At 48.1% G+C, this 18749-nt stretch overlaps 2 protein-coding genes and 1 long non-coding RNA gene across 8 annotated transcripts; 1 reads left to right on the forward strand and 2 right to left on the reverse strand.

The window, feature by feature from the left end:
- Window positions 1-1555: 1555 nt before the first annotated feature.
- LOC121587702 (clathrin heavy chain) lies at window positions 1556-13022 on the reverse strand. 5 transcript variants are annotated; one of them, XM_041904745.1, is made up of 8 exons: window positions 12932-13022; window positions 10344-10656; window positions 8568-9030; window positions 4414-8460; window positions 4164-4330; window positions 3980-4066; window positions 3664-3880; window positions 1556-1991 (listed from the first exon to the last, which is right to left on the reverse strand). In XM_041904745.1, the coding sequence occupies exons 2-8, from the start codon at window positions 10383-10385 to the stop codon at window positions 1981-1983; spliced, it is 5034 nt and encodes a 1677-aa protein (XP_041760679.1). In that variant the 5' UTR covers window positions 10386-10656; window positions 12932-13022; the 3' UTR covers window positions 1556-1980. The 5 variants fall into 5 exon arrangements, with proteins under 5 accessions (XP_041760679.1, XP_041760678.1, XP_041760681.1 ...); XM_041904744.1 differs by having other exon boundaries at window positions 10344-10659; XM_041904747.1 differs by having other exon boundaries at window positions 10344-10659; window positions 12945-13006.
- On the forward strand, window positions 11149-15908 carry LOC121587753. Its single transcript, XR_006004102.1, has 3 exons — window positions 11149-11374; window positions 11512-11812; window positions 15843-15908. It is a non-coding gene; the product is annotated as an uncharacterized LOC121587753 (long non-coding RNA).
- On the reverse strand, window positions 14665-17053 carry LOC121587722 (facilitated trehalose transporter Tret1-like). Of its 2 annotated transcripts, none has more exons than XM_041904792.1 (5): window positions 16881-17053; window positions 16229-16459; window positions 15849-16153; window positions 15522-15776; window positions 14665-15453 (listed from the first exon to the last, which is right to left on the reverse strand). In XM_041904792.1, the coding sequence occupies exons 1-5, from the start codon at window positions 16936-16938 to the stop codon at window positions 14896-14898; spliced, it is 1407 nt and encodes a 468-aa protein (XP_041760726.1). In that variant the 5' UTR covers window positions 16939-17053; the 3' UTR covers window positions 14665-14895. The 2 variants fall into 2 exon arrangements, with proteins under 2 accessions (XP_041760726.1, XP_041760727.1); XM_041904793.1 differs by having other exon boundaries at window positions 15855-16153; window positions 16881-17052.
- Between the last annotated feature and the right edge of the window lie 1696 nt (window positions 17054-18749).

Raw genomic sequence — 18749 nt, forward strand, 5'->3', positions numbered from 1 at the left:
ACGAGATATACTCATCTAACTGTTTCACCGACGCGAACTCAACATTTGCGATCTTTCGATCTGCAGAGCCCCGCGGCCTCGTGTGTCTGTGTCTAGGCTGGCTGCAAGGGTTGCATCAGGGCAGACACTAGGAAAACTTAGTAGGCTTAGCGCTTCGTCGTGTAAACTGCTCTGGTCCGTAATTATAAAAACGTACATGAATTAATATAATAATTATAGATTGCATAAATAAGCTTAGCCCGTCTGCCTGTCGGCCGCATAATAACGATAATGATGGTGGGATAAAATATTGTGACGAATAAAAAAAACAGGACAAAATAACGATACTACCGCACACTGTAACGATTTTCGGCTTCCGTTTGTGCATTTAATGTAAAAGTCAAGCAGCAATCCAGTTCGAAACCCAAATCCAGCAGTGGTGAAGAGTGCAGAAAATTGCAAATAAAAACTATATCGCGCACAACAACCTTTCTTCCACCTAACAATACTGTATTGTGTGTGTGTGCTTTAGCGAGAAAAGGTTCGATTCATTACGGTTGCTTGTACCGCATCGTATCGTACCGACAAGGAATGATGATTTGCATCATTTGGAGTGCAAATAGCGAAGGAAACCATTCAAAACGAAGTAAATAAAAAAGCAATAGCAACGCACCAAGTATCAAAACTTCCACAAATAGCAAAGAAATCCGTCGTGTGGCTCATCTTCAACAAATCCTGATGCATTGCTGTGTGCAGGAAGCAAAATAAACGAAGAAAAATACTGCAATATTGTATTCAAACAAGGACATTTGCATTTGCTGCTATCCACCAGCAACCACGTGGGACCGTGAGTGAAGCAATCTTACCAGTGGGATGTGCTTGCTGTAGTACTAGGAATGCGTTCATTTGATTTCTCACTACTTATGTATATTCCATGCCTATCTCTTCTTCCTATGTAAACCTGCGCTTGTGTGTGTGTGTCTTTTTTTATCTTGCTTTTCGGATGAGTACTAAGCATTGATTGCATTTCTGATAGAGATTGGGGGGGGGGGGGGGGGTGACATTGCTGCAGATGCGTTATTCCTCCTATCGTTCGTACGCTGATTTCTTGCTGTGTACACAACATAGTTAAAGGTTTGGCGGCATCCTATACTGGGGTATGGTTTGCATTGTGTCTATATGCCTACGGTTTAGGATAAATTGTACACAACGATAATAACAGGAAAAGCATCACATCTCAGCATGCTGCTCCCTATATACACATACGCACACAGCATCATTCTATCTGCTTTCTTTACGCGCGCGCTGTATAGAACTTTTCTTTATGCATGTATATATATAATATATAAGTATAGTTATATATTCATCTCTTTTGCATCTAGCATTTTCTTTTTTTCATTTTCTTAGTGAACAATAAGATAAATGATAACGATTTTAGTTGAATTTCTACTCACAATATACTGCAATACTAGATGCATATAATATTTGCTAACGAATATTCTTTCTTCCTCGCTTTTTTCACTTATATTTTGCTTAGTCGCTTGTCTTACGTGTCGTTTTGTTTTGTTTTTTTTTCTAGTGGTTTGTCTGTAGGGCAATGCTTTAAAATTATTACATTCATGACTCATCAACCCAGCACCCGTGTTCCACCAACCTGGAAGGCATATGCGCCATCATATGCGCCCCGTCCCGCATGCAACGCAGCACGTCCTTGCCATCCAACTGAAAGGTAAAAGAGGAACGTTGCATCTGACCGGTGCGAAGGGGGGACAACATTATCCCGCGCAGCTGTGAGAAGGTCTGAGGTCTGCAGATGCATAAATGTGTTTGTGTGTTTGCATTTAGATGTTTAGCATATTACGCCAAACAGGAGTTCAACACTATTTGTTGGTCCTTTTTTTCGGTATGTATGATAGTTAACATTTCGGGTTGGTTTTTGTTTCTCGTCTTCGTGGGAAGGGGGGTCAGAGAGTTTGTTTTTCTTTAACTTTTAGTGCTGCTTTAATTAAAACCTAAGAAACGAAACAGAACAAACAGGACACATTATTATCATTATTATTTACGATGACAACACCATTGCCAAACATTTGACTACTCAGCGCAACCAAATAGCAGCAAATTATAATAAGTAAAGGGTTGAATCGATAAGAAGGACAGCCAAATTAAGGACAAAAATGCAATATTCGACGCGTTTCACGGACGTGCGTGTGTGTGTGTGTTACGATGCGTTTTGCTGGAGGGGTTTAGAGAAATGTTTCTTGATGAGCGAGAGATCCAAACACAAATCAATCAGAGCAGCAAGTGTAAATACATTTGAAAACGAAACCATTTTATCGCTTTATTTCGTACACAAGTAAATTGGAAGGTGGTGCACTTTTGCGTTGCCCCATAAACACTACAGAATAATCGTTACTACGCAAATGTTTAATATATGTTTTATAATAGATATATAATATACTCTAACAACTAGCCGCGCTTTTGCACCACTGCCACACTGTCGCCTTTCTTCCACTACTACTACTAAACCACACTGGTGGGTGGGTGTGGGTATAGCAAAAGCAAAGCAAAAACGGGAAGAAACCCCCAGAAACTCACCCTTCTATTGGGCGCACGTGTAGTAATTTAACTAAATGCTGATGATTCGTATCGCAGCGCCGGCGTACCTAAACGCGTGACACCGGCACAACACGGACGGTTGCACGGCGGGTGGTAGTAGTGTGGGTATTTGTGTGTATGTGTGGAACGGCGATTCAAGGATGAGACAATGAGTGTTGTTGTGGTCGCGATACGCCGGACAGAAAGTGGGTTACGTGAGCGCAATGCAACAGGACAGCGGTAGAACCATAGAACCAGTAGCAATGGCATTAGCAGCAGTGGCGACACACACACACACACACATGTTGTGGGTTAGACATAAAATCAAGGGAAGCATGTTCACGGATAAATCACGTGTACTAAATGCTATCCACAGGATGACGGGAGCGAGCGAAATGTCTATATATGTTTGTCTAAATTGCTTCTCATCCTCTGCGGTAATGATGCTGTCAACTACTAGCACGCTTCACTGATGCACCACTAGCGCTCTGTACAATCCTGCATGAAGGGTTATGGACAAGATTGTGTGTGTGTGTTTGTGTGTACATTGTCTTTCTTACACTAATTTGTTTGCGCAGACGGCGACAAAAAATAAACAAAACTGGAAGGTAGACAGTCGGATAAGGATTTCACATAACAATCGTTAAACACATTCAGCTACATGCATTGCAGCTGAAAACATTTCACAGTCACAGAGAAACTGTTCGGCACAAGGGCATGCTCTTACGCGTTTGGCGTACAGAGCCGCGCGCACAACATAAAAATACACAATATTGTGTGCTTCCGCAGGAGCTTAAAAAACAAATCTAAGCGTCACACACGCACGACGCAAATCGCAATCGTCAATATGGGAATGATTGTTGAAGACAGGGAGCATTGCACAAAATTGCGTTTGAGCTGTGAGCTAGGGAGAGGAGGGGGGGTGGAGCTGAATTTCTCTCTATACACATGCTTGTTTCCTACGCTACTACTACTACCACTACTTCTACTGCTACTACTCGCACAGTGTGTATGTGTGTTTTGGATCGTCCGTCCACGGTAGAATGTACTAGTGCTTGTTGTTAGGCGCTAACGTGCAATTTTACATACCACCGTACTGGTATGGGGGCATATTTGGTTGCGGGGGCACGTACGCGCCGGCGTACTGCGGCGCATACTGGGGCATGCCGATACCGGGGCCAGCAGTCAGCATGAGTTGCGGTTCGGGCATGATGATGGATTTGTGTTCGGTGCTTTCGCCCTCCTTCTGTCGCTCGGCATCGGACGCTTCCAGCTTGTCTACCTTGGAGGTGTATTCTCTCGTCACCTAAAGGGGGAGGAAAGAGTGATTGCATCAATAACGGACGCACTGAGCGGTGGCACCAGGGTGGTGTGAAAGAGGTTCCAATTCGTCCCAAATCATTACCTGGATGATGTAAGGCATAGCAAAGTCCATGATGTTGTGGCGCCATGCGAGCTCTAGTATTACATCGGGCCGCAACAAATCGTAGCACTGTAAGAAAGAGAGAACAACAAAAGAATGTTATATACTCGTTTTGGAGAGCTTCAGGAATGAACTAGCCACCAACTGGCCGGGCCCGCCAACCTACCTGGAATAGACATGCCGCGAAGCAATCATATGCGCCCCGCTCCAAGAACCATCCGAGCAGTTCCTCCGCCAGCTCGCCCTGGTGCGACTCGGCCGCGTACTCCATCGCGTCCTTGAACAGTCGGTCCTTTTTGCACAGCTCCACACTCTGCTTCCAGCGGTTGTTTCCTGCAATTGTAAAGGAGCGCACACATGCACAGGTCAGCTATCATGTCTAGAGGGTGAAAAACTCCTCGTAACCATAAGCATACCTTTGTACAGGTAGGCAGCAATGCGACGGAATTCGGTGAGCTCGTGCTTTTCGAGCTTCTGCGCCAGCGCAATGTTGTCAAAGTTGTCGAACGCGTCGATCGACGTCCGCAGGCCCTGATAGTCCTCCTCGTCGATCAGCAGCCCGTTCAGCGCCTCGTTGATTGCCTTGTTGTTCAGGCTCTGCACCGACCGCAGGTACGTCTTGACGAGCTGCAGGTGTCCCTGTTTGGTGAAGAAGCTGACGGCGCGCGTATGGTCCATGCGGGGGGCCAGCACGAGCAGCATATCGTTCAGCAGCAGCGGCTTGTAGTCCAGGTAGAACTGGATCGCCTTGTAGTACAGCTCGATGTTGGCCACCTTGGTGATGATGTCCTTGAAGTGCCCTTCGCGCCACGCCTCGGACGGATGTGCCATCATGGCGAGGACCGCGTTGTCGTACTCCTCGTACTTGTCGTACAGGAACACGAGCTCGGACCAGAGGTGCGCCTGCTCGGCGGCCCGCAGCACCTTCGGAATGTTCACGCGCGACCAGAACAGCTCCAGATGCTCGCGCATCTTGGCCGGCTTGTACTTGGAGTACAGAATCGCCAGCTCGGTAAACATGCCCATGTGCGCGCGCTCCAGCCCGAGGGCCGCTTCCAGCAGCCCGATCAGCTCCTCGAAGTAGCCCCGGTCCTGGTAGTAGTTGATCAGATCCTCCAGCTCGTCCGCGTGCACCACGATGTGCAGACCGCACATCTGCGCCAGCCGGAACTCTTCCGCGTCCACGCAGGCGAAGCACACTTCCTTCCAGGTGCGCGTAGAGTTGGCCTTGCGGGCACCGTCCACCGCGCCCTGGAACTCGCGCAGATGCACCAGCGTGATCGCGAGCCGGGCAAAGTTGCTCACGTTGTTGTACAGCAGCTTGGCCGCCTCGTACATGCGGTCGTTGAAGCAGCGGTCGCCGATCTTCTGAATGTCGGCATGGTTCGGTCCGGACACAAACTCCTCCAGATCGGCCAGCCGGCCCGTGCGGGCGTACGCGTAAATCAGCTCGCTCTCGATGTAGCTCTCGCGCGCCTTCTTGCGCGCCATCTGCAGATAGCGCACCAGGTCCTCCCACGAGTCGTTCTTGCTCGCCGTCTCGACCACGTCGATGTAGGCACTCGGGTCGTCCGCCTTGATGTAGCTATCGATCGCCTCCTTTACTAGGCCCTGCTGGAGCTGGGCGCGGGCCAGCTGCGACCAGACGGCCGGCTCGTTGCAGCGCTCGGCAAACTCGTTCGCACGCTCCAGATTGTTCACCTGCTCGATCAGCACCTGGATGGCGGACGTGTTCACGTCGAACTTCTTGAAGATCGCGAACGCCTCTTCGTACAGCTCGTTGTTGATCGCAATGTTGGCGATGTCGGGCGCGTCGTAGTTGTCCAGGCGGTTGATGTAGTCCATCACGCGGCTACGGTCCGCCTTGATCGCCGTCAGAATGAGCAGATTCTGCAGGTTGCGATGGTCGGAGAAGACGGACGAGTCGAGCACGATCTTCTCCAGCAGCTCGATCAGCTCGTTCGGCAAATCGGCCGTCATGAACGCCTTCACCGTGACGGAGATGTCATCCGGGTCCTGCGTTTCGGACAGGGCCGTCTGCACTACCTGGTCGATCAGCTGCCGCTTGTAAGGGTTCGCCTCGGACAATACTTCCGCCCACAGCTCGGCGTCGCGGCGGCGCACCAGGTAGCGGGCCTCTGACTTGAACAGCGAATTCTCGTTACAAACCGCGATCAGCTCGCGATCGCACTGGCCCCGCTCGTACGCAACGCACGCGAGATGCGGATCGCGCTTCTCGCAGTAGCGTCCCACCACGCGGCTGTCGTAGAACTGGTTTTCCTTCAGGAAACGCTCCGGATTGTTGTTCGAGTCGATGTAGATCTTGGCCAGTGCGTTGTGGGTAGCCGGCTCCACGCAACCTTCATGGACGCGCGACTCCAGCCACGGCAGCAGCAGCTTCAGCCGGTTGCGCTTCTCGACCTCCTCCACCAGCTCGTCGGTAGAGAACTGGCCCTTCACGACCAGGATCAGATTCTTGATGATGTCCTCGGAGCAGTCGACGTCGAGCAGGCCGCCCACGACCACTGGCAAACGGGACGGGTTCACCTTCTGCACGTAGATCTCGATGTACTTCTGCAGACTGTTGCGGTACAGGTACAGCACCAGGTCGTGCACGAAATCGAACCGATCGCACACAATGATGAGCGGCAGCTGATCCGTCAGCTTCGCCTCCTTCAGGAAGTTTTTGACGCGCTCCGCATTGTAGCAGTTCGACTCGCGGCAGATGCGCTCCACCTCCTTGATCTGGTTGGTCTTGCAGGCGGCCTGGATGTACTTGAAGTGCACCTCCGGATCCTGGCTGAAGTTGACGATCGAGCCGAGGAAGTAGAACAGCCCCTCGTAGCTCTTGAAGCTCTCGAACAGGTCGATCAGCGCCTTCGTCGTCAGCTGCTCGTGGTACTTGGTCGCGATCTGCACGCAGATCTGCAGATTCTGGCGAATGTTGGCCGTCAGCATCGCCTTCAGACACTCGAGCGAATCCTCCACCGAGAGCGTGCCGAAGAATCCCACCAGCCAGTCGCCGTTCAGCAGCTGGGTGTGCACGACCGCCCGCTTAATGTCGTACAGGTCGGTGTAGTGCTCGAGGGCGCGCTGCAGCAGGCCGGCCTTCTCGCACAGCTGCGCGATGTGCGCACGGTCGTAGTGCGTGAACATGGCGTTGCCAAGGATCGCGTCCGCCACCTGCGGCGCCGACATCAGGTTCATCTCGAGCAGGCGCGTCTGCAGGGCCCCCTCCGCCGGGCGGTTGTTCTTGAGCGCGTCGAGCAGGAACGCCGTGCACTGCTGCACCATGTTCTGCTCCATGAAGATGTCCACGATCTGGTTGATGTCGGCGAGCGGCTCCTCGTCCGCCACCAGCATGCTCGCAAAGCCGGACCCCTGCTCCGGGTTGGTGCGCATCACCGAGCGCAGCAGAAACACGTAGTCCGGGCTGTAGTTGACCTTCTTCGCGTACAGCACAATCTTCTGGAACTGGCCCGTTTCGGCGAAGCACTGGATCACCTTGTTCGGCACGTTCGAGCGCAGGTAGATCGAGAGGGCAAGGGTCGGATCGGACGGTTTCACCAGATCGCCGAGCTCTTCGCTGCACTCGAGCTTCTCCTCCTTCAGCCACTTCTCGCACAGCTGCTTGCGGCCCTGCGCCAGCACCGGGCGGCACAGTTCGAGCGATTCGTACTTGTTCAGCTTGCCCTGATCGAGCAGAATGCCGAAGTACTGCAGCAGCGGCGGCGAGTTCGTGCCCGGCTGGGCCGGCACCTGCTGGAACTTTTGGATCGTTTGCGGCGTGCGCAGGATGCCCTTCGGCGCGATCGCCGCCACCTTGGCCGCCTCCGCAAACTGGCCGTTCTGGAACAGCTGGTTAAACTTGCGCACGAACAGATCCTCCGCGCCGGACAGATTGTTGCGCACCGCCATGCGCAGCGCCAGGTCCGGGTTCTGCAGCACCGTGTTGATGTACGGGATGATCTGCTCCTCATCCACCGTCACCGACAGCACCTGCCCCTTGCGGTTAACGCCTATGATGCCACCGCTCGATTCGTGCGGCGCAGTCACAAAGATCGTGTCGCCCGAGATACGGTTCATGTAGATGCAGGTCGCCGTCTCGATGTCATACATGTGGATGTACCCGTACTTGGTGATCAGATAGATCACGTCGTACCGCGGCGAAACCTGCATCGCAACCGGGAAGTCGCTCTGCGCCTCCGGCGGGAAGAACACATCCACCGCCTTTTTCGTAAAGGCGACGTTGCCGGCCGGCGGCGTGCCGACCTCGATGATGTGCAGCTTCGCTGCCGTTTGCGACCGGACGGCAAAGCAGAACAGCGTCGACAGTTCCTTGTTTTCCTCCATCTTGAAGGTAGCGAACGAGGCCGCATGGCCCTCGATCGCTTGCGAAACCTTGCGCTCGACCGAGTACAGCTGCATGGCGCCAATCACACGGTTCTGCTGTGCCGAAATACCTGTGCCCCGGGTTAAGAAAGATTGAAGCCAAGTTAGAGCGTTGAAGGTTGCTAGATAGGACCCCACGCGAACCGAACGTTTGCGGGTACATATCTACGCTACTTACCGACTAGCAGCAACCAGGCCTGCTTCGGATCGGTGCGATAGTTGATGATCTGACAGCCGTTCAGCGACGAATGGCGCTCGAACATCTTGATCGGCGTCGAGTCGCCCTCCATCGACCAGTGGTACACGGACGTCTCCGTCACCAGCGACAGGGTGTTGAGCGTGATCCACTTCCAGAACACCACCTCCTCCGTCATCGTGTGCGCCTTCATCTTCGATTTCATCTCGATGTTGAAGATTTGCAGCGTTTTCTGCGCCTTCAGTGCGATCACCTTGCTCGCCGGGTTCATGATCGCCGAATCGGCACTGATCGGTCTTCGGATCGGGTTCTGTGCGTCGTTCATGTCGATGATCACGACCTGCGCCGTCTCACCGACCTTCTCCCGGACGCAGATGAACTTGTCCGACTCCATCGTCAGATTGGTGAACGAGATCGAGCTCGCATTGATGTTGATGTTGGTGAGCTGCAATCAGCACCCGGCCCCATGGATACCGTCCGTTTTTTTTTTTTTTTTGGGGTAGGCGGATGTATGGTATGGCGGCCCATCGGTTCGGCGAGTTCGGGATGGAGATGATAACAGACCAGCGGGCGGATGGACAAACAGCGGCGCACGGCGCATGTGGTACCGACGGGGGAGGGGCACATTTGTGTACCGACGGCAATTCACAAGGGAAAGAAAGCGTACCAGAAAAGAGAGAAGAAAATTACGATAAGAAATACATTCTCGGGTGGATTTTTGCAGACGTGGAGTTGGTTGAGCTGTTTGTTCGTTTCATCCTCCCTGTTCCTATCGCAAAGCGTTGCATTTCATTGTACAGCCTCTGACTAAGCAGGCCGTGCAAAGACTTGGCAGAATTAAAATGCACAGCCTCCACCGACACATAACGACTCCCCGACCGCAGCTATCTCATAAATGTGCTATAAAGCGAGCTCGGTCAATAAAACTGCACCTGACCGACGACCGAAGGGAAATTAAATTTCCCCCTCAAACTACGGAAGGTATATCCGTGTGAGTGTTTCTATCTTTAGCGCTGGCAGAGGAAGTCCATTTCCAGCTGGTACGGTTCAGTCTCCTACAGGCGTTATGGTATGGAAAAATGGGTCCAGCTATATCGCTCGGGAAAATCGAAACACCCAGCAGTGGATGCCATGCCAGCCACGGCCATTGCGTAATGTCAAATCGCTCGTTTCCTTCCCGTGGTGGTGGTGTGGTTTAATTCGCTTGTGGGACACGCGCGCTTAGTGCTGCTGCTGTCCTTTTTCCTTACACCTCCGGCTCCTATATCACGGTCCTATCCTACCCATACTTCTCAGACAGACACAATGAACGTAGCGCTGAATCGATTTCTTACCCCGCATGCACAAAATACACGTGACAGTTGGGAGAGAAGAAGTAACACATTTTCTGACACACACAAAAATGCTCCCAAAAGCATCTCTGTCGTAAAACGCTAGCCAAAAAGGGATGATTCATAACAGAGTCATTCCATAGTGGGGTGACACTATCATCACCGTGAAACCAGTGAAAGGGGGCGTCACGGGCCTTTCAGAACACATGACCAGCACCTTTCTCCTTCATTATCTCCAGCAGCAGGATGCGCTGCTATTGCATCCCACAAGAGAGCACTTAAACACATTATTTAAAGTGGGATGTGCAGACCACAGTTCTAGGTCATCGACGTCATCGGTGGGTCCTGTCATTCTTTTACATTTTCCTTTCGTTTTCTTCCCTACTTGCACTCAACTCACTCACAGCAAATATGGATTGAAACTCACCTGTAAATGCTCCTGAAAACGTATCGGAAGTTGTTGCGACATTTTCCGGCTGCGCTTATGCTAGTGCTTGTCTTCTTGGTTGGTCACTTCCACGGTCTCAGCAAAGGGGGGGAGGAACACTTGCTTTTGATAGTTAATTCAGTTATATCTGATTATCGTCGTCACCACTCGAACTCGTTCGCTTGCCACACACTTGTACACTGCGGCGGTTTGCTGTAATCCTACACGACACGAACGGTACCGAACGATGATGGGGTATTGTCGTACGGCGTGTTTTTGCCTTGTTCCTTATCGAACGGTTTTCCGTGAGACCCTACTGGAGAATGGAAACACAAAACGTTTAGTATCACTTGCGCCACGATTTATGTGCATGTGTATCGCTTATGTTGAACCCAATTCCCAATTTTGATGATCAGCACGGCCATCATCAGTAACGTTTATATCCGGTGATATCCCATTCCGCACAGGCATGGGGAAAATGCTGTTGGACGATTACTTGGTTCACTGCCGCTTATTGTTTGTTGGTAGCGTACCGTTTCCTCCGCAGTCAAAGAGACCGCAACGACCCTTGAATGAGTCTACAGGCTACGAGCTCTGGGATCGGCAGTCACATTAAAGGCTCGAGAAAGCTTCTCCTATGACGGCACAATCTCGACTGAGTCTGCCAAGCAAACGGAACGCAATCATCGTACGCACACAACTTCGAGACAGCCCGAGTGAAAGTAGTGGTGTAGCAACCAACCTACAGCCAGGAAACATGAAGCCTACTTTACACGATTCGTAGCATAACAACTAGTTTTTGTAGCATTATTAAACATACGGCTAAAAATAATAGGCCGTGAACTGCAGTGCATCGTGAGCATAGTTCATCCTACAATTGCATGTCTCGCAGCAACTGTTCAAAACATTACTGAAGTTCAACATTTAACCTATTTGTTATTGGTGTTTTAAAAGGCTAGATTGTGGCACTTGTCGCAAGAGACACACGCATAGCATTAACGGAGCAAAGCCGCTGCAGCTTCATGGTGTAGGTGCGTTGAATAATTGAATTCCAATATGGCCGTTCCACGACTAGAGGGGAACTGTTTCACACACATAGATATCGTTCGGTGTCATGCGTCCAAATAATGTGTTCTAATTATTACCACTTTTTACACTGATATGGTAGCACTTTGTGAAACAAGAAAGATACATAAAAGACTAACAATTACGCACATTCTAAAGGAGTGAGGAAAAAATATCAGGGTGTATGACGAAGCGAAGATGTGAGCTGCGACAAAGCGAGAGAGAGAATGCGCGGACGACAAAGGAGAGAGCATAAAACGGATGCACCAATACCACTACCAATTATTATCCATCAGTGAAAAGCCACCACACACCGCACTCGCCCATACACACACGTACGCTTGTGTGTGCGGGAGCGAAATGGTGTTTGAAAGAAGCGAAGAAAACAACTCACTTCCCGAAAGGTAAATTAAATTATCTTTGACTATTGAAATTATGCTCGAGTGCAGAGAGTTGCTTCGATGTTTCTTGCACGGGCGCACGAAAGCGGGTCAGACGCACGCACACTCCGCGGCCACCAGAACCCAGCCAGAGAGGGGCGAAACCCCAATTGGTGGCACATGGTGTGGTGTGTAAAAGGAGCTTCTCTCCATTATTTCGACACCCATCAATCAGATTAGTTTCGTTCGTTCGTCGTCGTCCGGTTGCCCTTCTCGCGCGCGTAAGCGAATATTGTTCCTATTAGCAGCAGCAGTCTGTACTAGGGCCGGTATGCTAGTGTTGGTGTCAGTTTCGTAGCAGGTAACGTAGGCTGGCAGGTATTACGCCGCCACCCTGTTTCCCCATTCCCTTCGCACCGACAGAGCAACCGCTCTCTGTGTGTAGTGGCGCAAGCAAAATGGCTCGTTGAGTCACTTTCTTCCTCCCGTACACACAACTGGGAAGACCCCCGCCCCACACACACTTCTTTTCAGCACGCACACACACACACACACTATGGTGACCAAGTGCCACATCACTTCATCGTTGGGCGCCTCCGCCCATTGCCTACACACACTGCTGGTTCGTTTCCTGCTGCTGCTGCTTAACAGAGCATTCATTCCGTAACATATCCGGCCGCCGCACAAGAGAGGTTTAATTTTCGATTCCCATCCGTACGGAACCATCGCCACCATTTTCTTTGCATCCCGTATGGCCACCTAGTGCAGCCAGTTTCAACACTGCTTCACCATCTCCACATACATTTACGCGGGTCATCATCGGATACAAGTGAAAAATAGCTCTTCCCGTTTTACTCTTCATCCAAGAGAGAGAGAGAGAGAGGAGAAAACGGTGGCCCTTCGTAACTACACAAAAGCACACCACCTCCCACACCTCGGCGATGCGCAAATTTTTCAAGCTCAACACAGCAGCTTTGTCCGTACGTATCACTGTCCCGCTAGTGGGGTTTTATTGGTAATTTTTCGCTGCCAGTTTGCTTCTACGCCAGAACGCAAAACGTTCACTGCCAACGGGCTGCAATCCGTCCTGGCAAAAAGGCATGTAGGGTGGAAATCACGCACGAAATCTCGAAAGAAAATTACCCGCAAGACGCACAGAACACACACACGAAAACCGTCAGATGAGTTGCAAGTTGGAAAATGAAATGCAGTAAAAGTTCGTTTATCCGTTCGGTTTGCCTATCGGCACGGATAAAACGTGACTACGGGTAACTGGCAAGGGCCGAGCCGTGGTGGCATTTGCACAGTAGAGTCCGTGCTGCGCAGATTCAAATCCCCATTCATAAAACAGCAGTTGAGCAACAGTTTTTTTTTTATTGTGACTGCGAAACATTCTATTGCGCAAGAAGCACTGCTTTATTGTTACCACTGAATAACAAATATATTGCTTTGGATCAGCAGAATGTAGTTTTCATTAGCCTACGGCACACCTATTTTACACTCTAGATTTGTTGCGGAAGAAACCAAGTGAACTTTAGCCATGGCTTCTTCTTCTTCTTCTTTGGCACAACAACCGCTGACGGTCAAAGGCCTGCCAAGTACCCACTACCCAAGTGCCACAAATCCACTAAACGACCACTAAACGGCTTCTAAACGCCTCAAATTCTCTACCTAAACGGAATATAGAAAGACTTCGTTTAGCAGACGGCAAACGACTCATGCATTCTAAAAATAGCAAAAAAGCTGGTGGCGCCATCTGTTTGTGGGATACCCAACCTGTGGAGCTTCCTCGCTTGGAGGAGAGCTTTCTCATTTCCTCTGTACTGTTGTATGGTTTCGCATTGAAGTTATGCATCGCTAGAACTAGAACGGCGATACGATTGTTTAAATACTAAACTCCAACGGAAACCTCCAGTACTAAAGCAAGTGAGATTTGAGTAATGGTCGTCGGTGTTGATACCCACGTATCTGACCACACGACCATTCATATAGATTTTTGCTCAGAAAGTTAGAAGGCTATATAGGTCATTATAAGATGAAACTTGTCGAAACACATTGCAAGAAAAGGATAGCAATATAATGATGAGTTGTAATACGCCATCTATTGATCAAACCAATGAAGCTGTGAAGCTTTCATTTTTTTCCTATGGATATTCAATTTTCCAGTCGTTTAAGCTTAATCTGTGGCGCTTGGGTAGTGAAGAGAGCTTGGTTTTCAGTGACTTATTGTTACCATAGTAGGATAGTCACTTCTACGTATGGGGGCACGGTCTATTCGGGACTTGAACCCATGACGGGCATGTTGTTACGTCGTACGAGTTGACGACTGTACCACCAGACCGGCCCTAGCCATGGCTTATCACGCTAAAAAGATAAAAAAAAATCGAGCCGTGAGGTTCATTGTTAATTTACCTGGTAGTCACCATGTTGCGGTTTTTGAAGAATAATAAATTCTGATGGTGTCAAAAGGAATGTTGCATTGGCTGAGTCATGAGTGTGAAGCCGCGTTAAGGCCCGTGGCAGCGCTCATCCGATGCGATTTTATCGGACGAGATTTGTATAGGATTTGACAGATAACGTCGGACGTGCGATTTCGTCGTACGACGGAATCAAACAATTTTGATTCCGTCGGATCGTCGCATCCGATTTTATCTGTCAATGTTATCATGCAGTTTATGTAGGAACAATATCAAATAATTTTTTTATAATGGTTTAACAATTCAAATCATTCGAATTTTCGCAATATGAGCCGAATAAGTGTTTGACAGAAGCGTCCGATAAAATCGCATCGGATGAGCGTTGCCACCGCGCTAAGTAGGTACACGTTACGCAGAGAAACACTGCGTTTGTTTGTTGTTTGAATTAGGCGGTGTATGTTCTGTCCGAGACCCAATGCAGGTCACGAAATTTATTGTCTTTATTCTTTTTAATATCAGGTGACTACATACATGTGTAATAATGAAATCGAGTAAATGATTTTAACCGAATTGCAATAAATGCTCCCCTTTGGCACCTTCTATACGGAATTGTTCGAAATTGTTAATTTGTTGTCCACTATTCTACTAAAAGCAATTCAACTAAACAAACTTTGATACATGTAGCAACACTTACTTTTCCGCCCTGAAATACACTTTGCTGCTTGCTAACCGTTTTTGTATCTGATCGAATGTTTTACCCTTTGTTTCCGGCACGAATAGAAACACGAAAATGGCACCAAGCATACAGAATCCACCAAACAGCCAAAATGTGCCAGCCTCGCCTAGCCCATTCCGAAGCGGATTAAACGTTTTCGTCATCATAAAGGACAGTGCGTAGCTGGTGAACGTTGCCAGCGAGCTGGCGAGATCTTTCACGTCGATCGCAAACACTTCACCGATCATGATCCACGGTACGGGCCCAAAGCCGATCGAAAACATCGTCACAAACAGGGACAGCGCAAACACGGGTAGCCATTCGAGATTTTCCACCTGTGCTGGACTGTTTTGCAATAGGTGAAAGTACACGCCCAGGACAACATGCGATACGCACATTATGATGGCCGAAATCATTAACAGCCAGCGGCGTCCGACTCGATCGACGGTGAATGCTGCCAGCAATGTACCGAAGAACTGCATTGCACCCACGATAATGGTAGCGACCTCGTGGTTAAGCGAATCCGAAGCGTTCTGTTGAAGAAGGAACACGGCGTTTTATTAAGCGAATCCGAGAGTCGGATGTAATGTATGTAATTTACCATGAAAATATCTGTAGCATAAAACAGCACCGCGTTGATGCCAGACATTTGCAGGAACGTTACCAGCCCGATCATGGCGAGCAGCGCACTCAACGTTTCCGGGGTGAATAATGATTTCTTCATCGATTTCTTGGGTTGACTCAGCAGTGCGTCCTGTTCCAGCTGGAGCTGCTCTATCTCGTAAAAAGCATCACATTTTGGACCTCGTAACCATTTGAGCGTCTCGACTGCTTTAGTTTTGTGGCCCCGTTTAAGCTACGGGGAGGAATGTAGAGAATGCGAGTTATTAGTTTCACTTTTTTTCATTTCCTTCGATTGCAGTATTACACCAACCAAGCAGGAAGGAGTTTCTGGCATCAGCATGAATATGGGACCGAACAGCAGGACGATGAATCCGGAAATAATATTCAACTGGAACACATTCACGCCAGCGGAAATGCTGAAGGACATCAACATGCCCAGGTTCAGCATGAGCTGGAAGAAACTGCCCACAGTGCCCCGAATACGTTGGTCTGCTATTTCTCCAATGTAGATCGGCACCGACATCGAGTAAGCTCCTGCAGCGAATCCCTGCAGCAAGCGGGCCAGATACATCATCACTATGGCTTGGGCCCATGTCAACAGCACCCATCCTGCAATGCATACAATAAGCACTCAACATTGACCAAGAATGATTCACTCGCCCTACTACGACCATCAATACACACCCAGCAGTAGTGGTAAAACGAAGAAAAGGATGGTGTTTTTGCGTCCTTCCGATTTCAGCATCATCCCGCATGGTATGGCCGCAATCGCACCACCGATAGGCATAAAGGCAATCGTCCACGAAAACTGATCGTCAGTCAGGTTGAGGTTTCCTTCGCCATTTTCGAGTATCTGGGGTCCTGCTGGTGCGGACCAGCCAAACACCATTCCGATCGTTAGTACGCCATAGGAAGCTGTAAACGGTATGTATTATTACGAAATAGAGAAAAAAGGAAGATCAATCGTCCAATCGCCTCAATCTGTCCGAAGATATGTGCTGTAGCTCATCGATCAATTTATCAGCGTTTCTGATAATTATCATACTCATTGATACTACTCATTGATCGGTTAGTTATCTCGTCACTGTCAAACACGTGTTGGTTTATGATTCAAAACAAAAACATTTCGTTTACGCAATCACACACACGAATGAATCTTATCACATCCTCAGACAATTGATTTTTAATTTGTTAACCTAGCACATGTTGCCGAACGATCAAATTCTTTTGCGTGTGAAATCCTTAGTTACACATTTTAATCTTGTGCCAACACGAATAATTAAAAACTGTGACCCTTCTTTGTTAAGAAGAGAATCGATTTTCACCACTGAATTACCTGCTAAAGCCGCGATGTATTGATTTTGATGTGCAAAATAGTATGGTAGCTTGCCCATCCTTGCGCACCAACTACGCACCAGTATTACTGTAGGTGCGAATGGTTGAAGATCAGTCTAAGCAATAGGAACCATTTCACTCTAGCTGTGTCACCTAACCATTTTACAGTAGCACTGAAGTCCAAATCTGTTGATAAGCGGCGAAATAAAATCACACTTCTGAAAGCTGATTTTTTATTGTGATGCGTTATCAGGCTTAAGATTACGCCGATAAGATCCGTAATTGATGAAGCATGGATCATTGTGTCTGTTTCAGACAAATTGTGTTAGGAAAAATTAAATGGGCTGTATCTTTGCTTTTTGTTTAAACGTTCAGGGAAGCACTGGGTGGTTTTTATGTTTTTTTTAGCGACGTGATTTAGAGTATACCCTTTATATTCTCTTCGTGTTCTGTTTCGTACTTTGATAAACAAGACGGAAATAACATTGAATGAAGTATTTTTGCTAATCTGAATTCCGGTAGCAAAGCGACTCGTGCATCACATTAAAAAAAACGAAATGCCCGCTCAAATGAAGCTCTTGCAGCACAGTGTTCAATTCTCGGTCAGAAGAATAATGCGAGGTGTGGAATTTAAACGATGGTTCAAAATATTAGCTTTCATTATACGATAGCAATATTTTTAAATATATTTCAGTTAACTTTTAATCTTCTTACATTTTTTCTGCTATTTCCTTTAGTTACATGCGCAAACTTAAAAAAACTTTTTTCTTAATCTTCTTCTTCATTGGCACAACAACCGTTATCGGTCAGGCAGCGGTACCCAAGCTCCCAACCACGCTGGTTTTCGCTGGTCTTTTCGGGGATAATTCGTTAACGAATTATCCCCGAAAAGACCAACGAAATACAGATCATTTTCGGGGATAGTGAACACACGTGAAAGATGAACCCATGCGAAAAAGAGCTAAAAATAGAAATGAACATTCGGATTCACTCCCTCCACTCATGTTCCAATTCATGCTCATGCTTCATCCTTGATGCTACCAACCACATCGCTAGTTCTATTTGGAATCACTTTGCCAGTTGCGCCACCATATTATTATTCATTATCGTGCTATTTACTGGTTTGGTTGTATGAAGGGGTACTGATACTAAATAAATGAAAAGAAATAAATAAAACAATAAAAATAACAGATTAACTATTAAACACGCATTTCTAACAATGAGTAAATGGGTTTGAAGTTATTGGAGGAGGATGTTTTAAAAATTAAATAAAACCTTAAATTATCAATAAAAACAATAAAAATGGAATTGAACTCATGTCGACCATGGTACCCCAAGCGCCACAGATTAAGCTTAAACGACTGGAAAATTGAATATCCATAGGAAAAAAATGAAAGCTTCACAGCTTCATTGGTTTGATCAATAGATGGCGTATTACAACTCATCATTATATTGCTATCCTTTTCTTGCAATGTGTTTCGACAAGTTTCATCTTATAATGACCTATATAGCCTTCTAACTTTCTGAGCAAAAATCTATATGAATGGTCGTGTGGTCAGATACGTGGGTATCCACACCAACGACCATTACTCAAATCTCACTTGCTTCAGTACTGGTGGTTTCCGTTGGAGTTTAGTATTTAAACAATCGTATCGCCGTTCTAGTTCTAGCGATGCATAACTTCAATGCGAAACCATACAACAGTACAGAGGAAATGAGAAAGCTCTCCTCCAAGCGAGGAAGCTCCACAGGTTGGGTATCCCACAAACAGATGGCGCCACCAGCTTTTTTGCTATTTTTAGAATGCATGAGTCGTTTGCCGTCTGCTAAACGAAGTCTTTCTATATTCCGTTTAGGTAGAGAATTTGAG

Source organism: Anopheles merus, chromosome 2R (genome assembly GCF_017562075.2).
Source record: "Anopheles merus strain MAF chromosome 2R, AmerM5.1, whole genome shotgun sequence".
NCBI lineage: Eukaryota > Metazoa > Arthropoda > Insecta > Diptera > Culicidae > Anopheles > Anopheles merus.